Below are 11,850 nucleotides of genomic sequence, written 5' to 3' on the forward strand. Positions count from 1 at the left end.
CTCATGTCCAATCACTACACGTTAGATGCACATCTCCTTCGAATTGGGCTCTCCGAGACTAATCATTGTGCTTGTGGCGAAGGTTATCGAGATATTGATCATGTCGTTTGGACATGCGTGGAGTATCGTGATGTCAGATCTCAACTAATAAATTCTTTGCGTACCCAAGGTAGACTATCCAATATCCCAGTTCGAGACATTCTTGCTTGTCGTGACCTTTCATACATGAAACTTATTTATCATTTCATAAAGAAAACTGAAGTTTCAATTTAATAAAGGCCCCTTTCAAGACTTAGTTCTGATCCCAGCTGCGTCCATGAGTTCAACCAATAGCTAAATTAGAATAAAAATAATGTAATGATACAAACAAACTCGAAACAGTTCATGAAATTATTAACAAAATGTCTGAAAATAACAGCTTATTTTATAATTTATAGAAGTGAATTGTTTGGTTCAAATAATATTTCCGAGTAGATTTCATAATTAATGACGAGTTACCTAAGATGATATTTAAGTAATAAGAGAATATGTTTTAATAAATGCAAAACGTTGTGACTATGTTAGAATTAAATTAGGATAAGAATATTATGTAAAAGTGATGCTACGGCGAAGAAAAACTTATGTAAACTGCCTTAAGAAATAAACGTATTTATGAAGAAAAAAAAACTTACATACATTCCTCAACTTGACGAATAGAGTTGAATGCTATATGATAGTCGGTCCTCGGCTACGAGGCGAAGTATGGTAATGAGTGCAATTATAAAACTGAAACTAACTAATATCTATTGGCAAATACATTCCCAGCAAATCATATCAAATGTGCGATCGAATGGCGATTTTACTTTTGTGGACGAAATATGTCTTTTTCATATAGAGACGAATACTGGGTTTCGGTCGCTTTTAATAAAAAAAAAACAAGATTTAAATTTAAGTGCTGAAATGTAAGTTACATTTGCATTTTATCTAAACCAGCTTCAACTTGATTCGTATTCGTCTGGGCCTTGTTTTTATATACAGGTACTTTGGCAGCTGGTTTTTTCTTCTGTTTTTTCGATACAATTTGAGCGTGCAGATCTTGAAAGGACTTATCGGCCTTCTCTCGTTTTGTCTGTACATTTATCTGCAATGTAGAAAAATATAACGTTTTGAATTTTCGCTAATAATTAAATTTGTAACCTTTTTTAACTTCACTGAGACCTCTTTTGCTTTTTTTGTATTGTTTTTCTTGCTTTGTGATACAGCAAATATGTTTTTAGCTTTTTTGGCAATCTGCTTCTGCTGGTTGCGGTTCTTCACGTTCTTTTTCCCCATTATTTACACCTGAAATATCAAAATGTGATTAAAGAACATTAAACAGATTAGTGTTTGCTAAGCAAAATTACGTAGTCGTTTGTTTAGTGAATCAAAACTGACATCGGCAGATCTTTTAAGATCTGCACTGTTTGAAAATAAAATTTCCTCTGTGAGGTAGAAACTTATTCGCATCAAATTTTTGTTAGGGGCAACATTCCGTACAAAAGCAATTTCTTTTAAATTGGTACTGAGCGCCAAGCCAATATTTTGTTCCACCATGCCCTGTGCAATCCCTTCGTGATCAACTGCTCCTTTGGCAAAACAGTATACGTGCACTAAAGGATATTTGGTCAATTTAAGAGATTCTCCTTTAAGAAGTCCAACATAGTAAGATAAGTGTTCAACTGCTAATGCAGGTAGATTCATCGTTATGTGAATATCTCCATTGAAGCAATTATCCTGGTTTTTAGTTAATATCTCAGCTCGTATTTCTTCTCGAATGAAATCGATTCCATTTTTGTTGAAACAGGTAGTTCTTGAATTAACCTTATTTTTCAAGCAGTTTCCCAATAACGATTTGTAAGAGTCAGGGTTTAAATCGTTTGCCAATACAATACAACCCTTTCTAGCAGCAGGCACACTAAACGGTCCCACTCCGGCATAGACATCTAGCAAAATGTCGTCCTTGTTTAGCATTTTTACGATTTTTTCATGTTCTGTAGCAAGTCTGGGATTCCAATAAACCTTGGAAAAATCGAATTCAAAAGTAACGCCGTTTTCTTTAACAGAGACTTGATAGTTCTCTTCTCCCGCCAATAAATCCATTTGGAAGTTACGATATGTGTTATCGATTGTGTTTAGTTTGTTTACAACTGTTCTACAAGCTGGAATTTTGTCCATTAAAACCTCACCAATGAGAGTTTTATAAGGAAGCAAATGATCTTTCAAGTTCAGGTGTATTATGTGGCCAATCTTGGAAAAAGCAGATAATGAATCTTCGTCCGGCAAGACTGCTTTTAGTATTTCGTTATACTTCCAGTTTTCGTACTTCAGAAGAATTGTCTGCCACAGCAGGTTTTCTTCTTCAAGACCTTTATCTTCTAGACGAACATCGGACCAACTTTGGACAACAGATGGATGTAGCATTATTTCCCGTTTATCCGCTTTAACAGGTTTATTGCGTTCCATTTTAAGAAGAAGTGTTTTCACTTGAGTACAAATCAGATTAAAATCTAAATTTTCTGGAACCTTTAGAACTGGAACGCGAACATGTTTAATAAATGCATCTCTATCAAGAACAGTCATTCCCCGTACTGTTGTAGGTGGATGCAGTTCCGTGCACGCCATGTTACGAATGTAGTGCCGGAATCTGTTGGTATTGTACGACCCCGGAAAACTGGGTGCTGAGCGCAACACAAGCGTTAATTTCATAAACTACATGCTAAAACGTGTAAATTTACTTCATGTGTATGATAATTGTATTTTATTTACCTTTTTGATCAGCAATAATAAAAATGAACTGAATTCAAACACGTTTCCCGATATTCTAAAACATTACGTTTTGTTTTCTGTGTGGTTTGACAACTAAACGATATGTTTCACAGATCTGAGACTTCAAAACTATGACTAAACAGTTTTGTACACGGAGTCAGAATGTATTTATTAACTAATGTCTTGCACTGCTAAAAATAAATATTTTTCAAAAATGTGTTTCTATAAACACATTTCAAGCGCATAAATACACTTCAAATCATCTTGTTAATATAGAACTGAGACAGGACCAGCTCACGATTGGTTGTAAATGACATAAGCAAATACAAAATATTGAAATAATTGGCACTGCAAAAAGTGTTGTTGAGAGGTGGAAATAGATATATGTAAACTGTCATTCCCTAATAAGGTGTTTTTAAAAGTCCCCGACAATTTAATGAGTATACTTAAGACATAGTGATAACAAAACATTCTGGAACCGCTTGCATTTGTATTTGTGTGCGAGTGACTTTTTGAATGTACGAATTTGCTCGCTTGTAAGGTATCACATTAATAGCAAACCCCGTCACTTTGGAGCGTTAAGCACAGACTAACAGACATGACAGTATGAGTAAATTCTTATAAAAAATCATTTTTCGTGATGCACTAGCTCCACCTATATTGTACTGCGCGAACTATTTACTATCGGTACACCCCTTGTGTTACGAAAAAGTTTTTTTACTAGTTGGTTTCCCCTCGTTTGTCAACACCGATCAGCTGCTTGCAGGGTTGCCTGATTTTATCGAAATATTTGATAATGAATCGTCACAATAAATTATTGGATTACGTTGATAATATATTTAACTTTTTCGCGATGTTGGAAGGTAACCATTTATTTGACTCAACGTTGTTCATCTAGACTATTTTTATTGTGTTGGTAGTTTTCACCAGAAATTAGGTGGCGGCAGACCAGAAGCAAGTAAATATTGTAACAAAACGGGTTCGATTTTGTCTTGCGTTGGAGGATGAGAAATAGGCACAATTATGTATATAGTTTTGGCAATATGTATTAAATCTGTATCCTGCATGACATTCGCATGGACGTATACAAATCAATACATTACAGGTAATTCTGTATGAATGGCAACTCTGTTGGTAAATAAAAAAATAAACACAGTCTAGATGACAGACATGATGTTTTTGATAGGGTAACGTGGCGCCATCATGACACATGTGAGTACTGTCCCAAATAAAGGAATATTCGAAATGACCGTTAAAATGATTGAAGAATCTAATTTGAGTGTCCTGTCTGTTAGTCTGTGCGTTAAGCGTCTTCAGCTAAGCAACGCCATCTCATGGCATCACATTGAACATGTCATATAAATTGTATGGGTGCGCAGTGATGCTATTTTGGCGCGCACGAATTTGACATTTTTTTTAACTACTAGTATGTACAAGATTCTATGCGAACTAGCCTGAGAGCGCCATGCTCACAAAAAGGATGTTGCCAATGATTTGTTCGGGAAATGTGAGAGCTGGAAATCTTGTGATGTATTTGCTAATAGAGAATGCGTGCCTGATTTATTAGTGCGCCTAGAATGTTTTTTTTCATTCTTAGAAACAAAAGTTTTGATTTTAGTGGGGGACTTTATATCTTAGTGAGTCTTGTAACTTGAAATCTATTTAGAGATACGACAGATAAAAGCTACACAGGCTCACGTTTGAAGTGTGTGTGTTGGATAATATCTTGAATATGCAAAAAAGGTTTTATAAGATCGAGTCGAACAGTTGAGTAGGTGCAGACCCTGTCAGCTTGGAGCGAAATCAATCTTCAGTTCAGCAACGCCATCGAACGGCATCACATTCAACATATCATGTCAATTGTATGGGTTGGCAGCCCTGCTATTTTGGTGCGCACGAATTTGACATTTCTCTCCCCTACACGCTTAAAAATAGTTACTCAAAAATGAGTAAGATCTCACTCATCTACAGAAAAAGTGGAACAACTCTAATTTAGAGTAACTCCGAAGTTACTCAAATTTGAGTTCTTCCACTGGAAACGATATTTGGGTAAAATCTACTCATTTACTGAGTAATACTTTATTTGTACATGTACCAAAAATAGAGTAACTATCAGTCAAATTTTGAGTGAAATTTTATTTCACATATACCAAATTTGCAAAAAAAAATCTCCTTTTCTGAGTGTATTGTATTAAAATATTAAGTAATTGAACTCAATACTATATCGAGTGGTGGTTGCTTGGAGTAGTGTGTTAATCGCAAATTAACATACATGTCAGTTATGCTCAGGCACCAATCATACACTTATTCCTCATAAATGACATTTGAGCATATTCGGTTTCATTCTAAAGCACAACACGGAGTTTATCATTCCGGTTTTTGCAGACACAACACCGTTTGTGTTGAGCGACTCACCCTCGAAATACGCGATCTCACTAACAAAATATACAACCTGTTGCTACAAATGGTTATTACAACCTTTAGACTGATCTTGCGAATAGTAACAAAAAAACGAGCTATTGCGTTAAACTCAAATTTAGAGTAGGAGTTACTCAATATCATTGATGATAACTACTCAATTTTTGACGTTTCCATGTATCATTTGAAAATGAGTAACTAGTACTCAAACTTTGAGTAACTTTTTCTAAGCGTGTACATCAAAGACATCATATTAACAAGATATCAAAGACATCATATTAACAAAATGTCCAGCTCTCACATTTCCCGAACAAATCATTGGCAACATCCTTTTTTGCGAGCATGTCGCCCTCAGGTGAGTCCGCATCGAATCTCATACATAGAAGTAGGGGAGAGAAATGTCAAATTCGTGCGCGCCAAAATAGCAGGGCTGCGCACCCATATAATTGACATGATATGTTGAATGTGATGCCGTGCGATGGCGTTGCTGAACTGAAGCTTGATTTCGCTCCAAGCTGACAGGGTCTGCCTACATCTATGTATGAGATTCGATGCGAACTCACCTGAGGGCTACATGCTCGCAAAAAAGGATGTTGCCAATGATTTGTTCGGGAAATGTGAGAGCTGGATATCTTGTTAATATGATGTCTTTGGTAGGTGGTAGTAAATTCAGAAGTGCGCTCTTCCTTCAGTAATTCTTTTCAGTCCTTTCAGGTCAAAATTTTAAAAAATAAAACATTTTTAATTTAACTATTTCACTTAGGATATTTTTTCATTGAGTATTGTATCATTTTGTCTCCATATTAGCGAATGAAGTACTTTAGAACCAGTCGTTTTTGATGAGGTTACTTTTGTGCCTATGTCATCCAGACACATATAACGGAATAAGCTCCTGTCAGTAAAAACATATGAGTTGGAAAGTTTTGATATTGGTGAATTAAGTAATACTTACTAAAATTTTCAGTGAGGCGTCCGTCTACTTCCTGTAAACGATTCTGTTTCATTGTCACTAACACTCGATGAGTTATTTGATTTAATGGTTTTAATCATTTGATATGAACCACAAGCCTTTGAAATTCACAAAATGGTTGTCGTCTGATTGTTTAGTTTTCATGTATTGTTGTACTTATCAAGGTTCTGTATATAAAAGTTAATTTTATCAAGCGGCAGTCACGTACCCAGAAGGGGGGCTCGAGGGGCCCTGGCCCCTCCCGAAATCAAAAACATATAATTATTTAGAATGTCTCAGACATGTGTTACAGAAATAACAAGACAGTAAACGTAATGAAATATAATACAATATCAGTTCCAGTGGAAAACTTTAAAGTGTATGTTAAAAACAGCCGTAAAAGGCACACCGAGAATTAGGTACATAAGCAATTTTCAGTAATGGGCCCCTCCCGAAATGAAATCCTGGGTACGGGCCTGCCAAGCGGGTTATATTTATTATATTATATTATATTATATAATTATATTTTTTAACCATGCTTGGTTACTATAAGGATTTATTGTATAACTTGTATTCCTATATTCGGAATTTTGTAGAAAAAACATGCGGTAAATGTTCGTTCGATGAAATTTCGTGTATTTAGTGTAAAATAAAAGTATTGATTATTCCTGATCTGTACCGTGCGTTTTCGTTAAAAAATTACTGAATACCGACATTAAATCCTAATAAGTATCAAAAATGCTCTCAATGCATAATTTTTTTCAGCTGATGTTCGGTAGATGATTACTGAGTGTTTGGTAATGGAAAATGCCAAACAACTACCGAACCCTCCCTTAAATTCTGGATTTGAATGGATTTTTGGATTTCAAAAAACTTCACAACTTTTCAAACTTACGATTAGGTTTATCGGATTTGCACATTTTTTACAGAAACGAATGAAGAAAATTCCGAAACAGTCGTGGCTATGGTTTGGTTGCACGAAAAAACACGCTGTGTAATGAAAAGTAAAACTGATCGTCCGGCATAAATTTGCATAATTTTTGTAAAATGAAACCGAACAATGGAATCAAATCGATAGTCCCACGACAAATGGGTCTAACTACAAATGAGAGCCTTTTTTTGTTTACTTCCTCTTTTGATTATTACGGAGCCATTATTGCAATTTCACAAAAGTTTCCAATATAAATCTAAACCTTAAAAGTTACAACCTTTGGAAGGTGATGCATTTTGAGTCCGTACACTCGCTACACCCTTTACCAACACCCTTGCAAGTGCATGTTACCACATATCTACTCATTTTTGAGTTAAGAGACGAAGCTGTTAAAATTTTAGAATTTTTACTCAAAATAAGAACAAAATATTTTTTTTCGAAATTTAAGTTAATTTAAATTTGAGTTCCTCGCACTCAAAATAAAGAAATTTTTCCCGTTAATGTTTATACATATACATGGATTTCTAGTAAACGTCATTCTTCTTTCTTTGAAATGAAAAGCGCAAAAAATTGATTCAAGACCTTTCGACCGGTTTGGAGTTATAGTTGAATGATTTCGATATCCTTAGACGTGATTTATAATTTTTATAATTGAAACCATAAAATTTCTATTGAAAACCACTATGGTTGATGATTTCTGGTTTCAAAAACCGGATCTGGAAACGGAAATTAAAAACTACGTACTCTTGCATTCTTAAATTCGATAAGAATATTCCGAAAATGAAAACGCACAGAACTGCAAAAAATATTTTTTCACTCAAATGTTCGAAAACTCAATGTATAGGGGCTGGGGTCCAGTAGGAGATTGATAGTACCTATTAGCTTTCTCCGGACAGTACCAGCCTAGATGCCGTGTGGAATCCGGCGGAAAAAAATGAACCAAGAATAGATCCACTGGGTTCCTGCTTCCATGTCGTAAAAGGCGACAATTGCAGGAGTTTCTTCTTTCTTTCAGTTATCTGATATTTTCAATTTTTTACTTCTGATTACTCTATTTTACTAAATAATCTCTTCATTCAACCTATCAATTTACGTCTAGCTTCGGTGAAAAGTTTTATTTGAAATGTTTTCTTCTTCCATGTTATTGATTGTCTTTCAGGATTATAAATTGAATGAAAAAAATCAACTATTGCGCAAATCCGTTGATATTACAAAGTTAATAACAGAGATAGCATATATCGGTATATTGAATACATAGTAAAAAACACTTGATATTATCAAACAATAAATTTATATTTTTCTCGGTAGCCGGCTGCCCAGATCAACCAATATAACCAATTAATAATTTTAATACATAATTAAAATAATAAAGCAGAAATACTAAAGAATCAAGACGCGCGTGAAATCTGTTGACCTTTATTTGGTGATTTAAAAGAATTTTATAACAACTGTTTAGAATATGTTAATGCAATAAATCAACTATTTTGTCTAAATCACATTCACTCGTTTATTTTGTATCACGTAATTTCATTTATAAAAAATAGCGAAGTTTTTATTCTTTACGTTTCGCTTTTGCAAATTTTTCTTCAGTTTCCTCGAATAAGAGCTGTTAATCAAGACTTCCCGGTACTTTAATATAGGATATTGTTGAAACGTTCACTCGGGAAGTCAGTGAGTTTAGTGCAGTTTAGTCCGAGCATCTTGAAACCGGAACATACTGAGTCGCGCGCGAATAAAAGCAATACTGAAATTTTTACTAACAAATATCCTTCTCCCGTGACACTTGTGGAGTGCGCAGTAGTATATACGGCCTCTAGTAACAACAAGTGTTGGACTAACATCCCTTTCCATTCCTTAGACGATCTACGTTCGGGCCTGGCCGGCGCCGGTACTGACTAATGAATTCTGGGATTACCAGAAGATATTCATTGAAAGATGATTCACCAGTCCCGGGTCGGATCATCTAGAAACTCCCTGTACAATTTCAGCTGATCCCGATCAGTAACGGAGTAGCAACCAGGGGTGGTCGCTCAAGCTCAAGCTCAAGCTCAAATGTTCGAAAATTCAATGTATGTATAAATTCGAGAGAACTCTTGGTCTGAGTAAATTTTACTCAAATTCATACTCAAATTTTGATATATTGTTCCAGTTTATGAATTTGAGTAATCGCAACTCGAATCATGAGTTATGTTCTATGAACCATTTGTCTGATGAAAACTCAGAGTTATAATTTTTGCTGATATATTTGTATAAAAGTTTTGAACTATAAATAACTTGCAAGTGGACTAAAAGGAGGAATGTTTTTCTGAAAACGAGACTAATTGTCTGGTTTTGTCATGAACATTGAACGCTTTGTACTTTAGAACAGAACTCTAACATAAGATCTGACCACTGAAAAATGGGCTTATTTATGTTCCAGTTCCTGATTGGCATATTTTAATAACTCCATCCAGACAACAAGGAAAATAAAAGTTCGTTGTGGGTTTGTAGGTAGTGTTGCTAAGGGAATTCGAAGGTGTGTTAAACAAAACATATTCCTTCAATTCGTCATAAGATGCTTGCGTTTCAAATTAAAATATTGAATATGTATTTAATCTATAGTAATTTCATTCCAGTTTCTATTACTAAGTAATTCAAGTATCCCCTTATAGCATAGATTTACTTTTACTTCTCTACTGTTTATACTACATCTTTTAATAATAGATAAAAGTGATTTTTTTTAAAAAGATTTGCATTTGAAATGAAAATGAACTGTAATAATATAACAAGGCCTTGGATAGAAAACGATAAAAAACTGCTAAATTACTCAATAATTTACTACTTTCTTTTTCCATAAACTGACATTAAATAAGCCACATTCAACTGAGAAAATTGAATTGATAAAACTCAGTGGAACCCCGATGTTGGAAGGAAAATTCTCAAATTAGATAATTACAAGAAATACTAACTAGAAGAAATTTAAGTAGCTTTGACTACCCAAAACCACAAGATGGCTGCCCACGTAATCTAACGGCTTTCGGATGAATTTTCAATTGTTAAATTATACAGTTGTTATCAATAAAAATGTTTTTTTTTCATCTCAATTTTGTATAGATTTTTCACAGTTTTCATTTTTTGTCGTTTCTTGATTAAAATTGCAGTAAAAATTAAAGATAACCTATGACTCTGATGCAAATATGATACATTTTTGTTTGCTATTTTAGTTTGTCACTTTAAAAGACAAATTACGGCTTAATATTTGTTTCGGTAAATATAATATGAGATGGATTTTCTCCGCTTTCAAACGATCATTTTTGACAGCCGTTACGCGATAAAAGTTTAGCTTTTGTTATCGGATACATGTTTTTTTTGTCACTTGTTTACTACAAATCAAAAGACACTGATACTTTTCATTCGTTATTTTACATTTGGCGGGGGTGATAACGCGAATCCTAAACACTTTTGTCACTTGGTTTAATGTATACGGGTGGGAAAAAAAGGATTTTGACCTAATTTTGTTTTTGTGTTGCACTTTACTAACCAACGACATAACTTAACTTCTTTAGGTTAATGGATAGGTGCCTTGGTATTTGCTTATATTGTTGTTGAAAACTGGCAGAATTGCATCTTTGTCTATTCGTTTTCTTTAACATTACATTTGAATGCGAACCATAAAATTAGATAATCTTCATATACACTCTACATAATAAACACGTTCATTCATTTTAAAATAACTTTTCCTCTCGATTTTCTTCAGTATATAACAATTATTTTATAAACAGTACGATTCTTGTACACGAATCACAAACACGCCTGCATGAAGTTTATGACCAATGGTGCCTTTGAGTCAAGTCCTTGTTAGATGATCTCCGAAGTTGGATGATTCTTCCTTAGTAAAAGGGCAATAAAAACATATCAATAGTCAACAATCGATCAGTTGCTCAATTGTTTGCATATTTTCAATAATCAATGTTTCTAGTCCCTGTCAATTACAGCACATTGATTTCGGTTTAATTACTTTTTTTGCAGATTGAATTGTTTAGAACAGTACAAACTGAACACAGAACGTATTGTTGTAACAACATTTGGATCAGAATTTGGAATGCATAATATGTGCCTAAATGTTCACACTTTTGTTTTTTTGTTAATACATGCCTTATTATATTTTTTAAGTTTGTTGAATTTGGTGAGATTCAAAAATTTCCTAGAGTATCTTTTTGTTTGTCGAGAATTTTATTCAATGATCAACTTTTAAGATTTTCTTTTGCTTTTTGGAAATTAGGACGTTATTAAACCGCGCTCGTTATGTTGTTTGTATTCATTGATTCTTATATTTAGTTCTGTTAAATTGGTCGCAATTTGTCCGAGTCTATGTGTATTAGATTGAAAATGAGTATTTAGAACATATTCAGAAAACTTTCAACACATTTCTTGATTCATAGTAAATCCGGTTCATTTGTTCAAGAATTGTAAAATGTAAAAGAATAATAATGGAGGTGGATTTTTTTGGTGTGTAACTAAAGAATTGGTATGAAATGTTTCTGATATGGGAATCAGAAATTGACCCGATTTCAGATTGGAAATGCATTAATAGAATTGACATTTTGATATCTTTTCAAAAATCGAATAGTAATAAATAACATTGGCAACTATGATAACTAAAAGCAGTTAGTGTTATCGACTTGTGGTATATTAGATATTTTAAATACTTGTTCAAATTAAAATTGTATTACAAATTCGCCGTGAATTTACAATTCACTCTTGCAAGTTACGGGAAAAATAGAATCAA

The 11,850-nt window shown here is 33.9% G+C and overlaps 1 protein-coding gene across 2 annotated transcripts; it reads right to left on the reverse strand.

Moving 5' to 3' along the window:
* Window positions 1–920: 920 nt before the first annotated feature.
* LOC131437158 (tRNA (guanine(37)-N1)-methyltransferase) lies at window positions 921–2,883 on the reverse strand. 2 transcript variants are annotated; one of them, XM_058606323.1, is made up of 4 exons: window positions 2,785–2,883; window positions 1,383–2,734; window positions 1,177–1,320; window positions 921–1,120 (listed from the first exon to the last, which is right to left on the reverse strand). In XM_058606323.1, the coding sequence occupies exons 2-3, from the start codon at window positions 2,722–2,724 to the stop codon at window positions 1,253–1,255; spliced, it is 1,410 nt and encodes a 469-aa protein (XP_058462306.1). In that variant the 5' UTR covers window positions 2,725–2,734; window positions 2,785–2,883; the 3' UTR covers window positions 921–1,120; window positions 1,177–1,252. The 2 variants fall into 2 exon arrangements, with proteins under 2 accessions (XP_058462306.1, XP_058462307.1); XM_058606324.1 differs by having other exon boundaries at window positions 1,383–2,727; window positions 2,785–2,863.
* Window positions 2,884–11,850: the final 8,967 nt, after the last annotated feature.

Source organism: Malaya genurostris, chromosome 3 (genome assembly GCF_030247185.1).
Source record: "Malaya genurostris strain Urasoe2022 chromosome 3, Malgen_1.1, whole genome shotgun sequence".
Taxonomy (NCBI): Eukaryota; Metazoa; Arthropoda; class Insecta; order Diptera; family Culicidae; genus Malaya; species Malaya genurostris.

Coding starts and splice junctions, on each gene's coding strand:
- LOC131437158 (XM_058606323.1), bottom strand. CDS start 2,724: ATGAAATTAACGCTTGTGTTGCGCTCAGCACCCAGTTTTCCGGGGTCG. Junction 1,321..1,382: donor TTCACTAAACAAACGACTAC/GTAATTTTGCTT, acceptor TTGATATTTCAG/GTGTAAATAATGGGGAAAAA.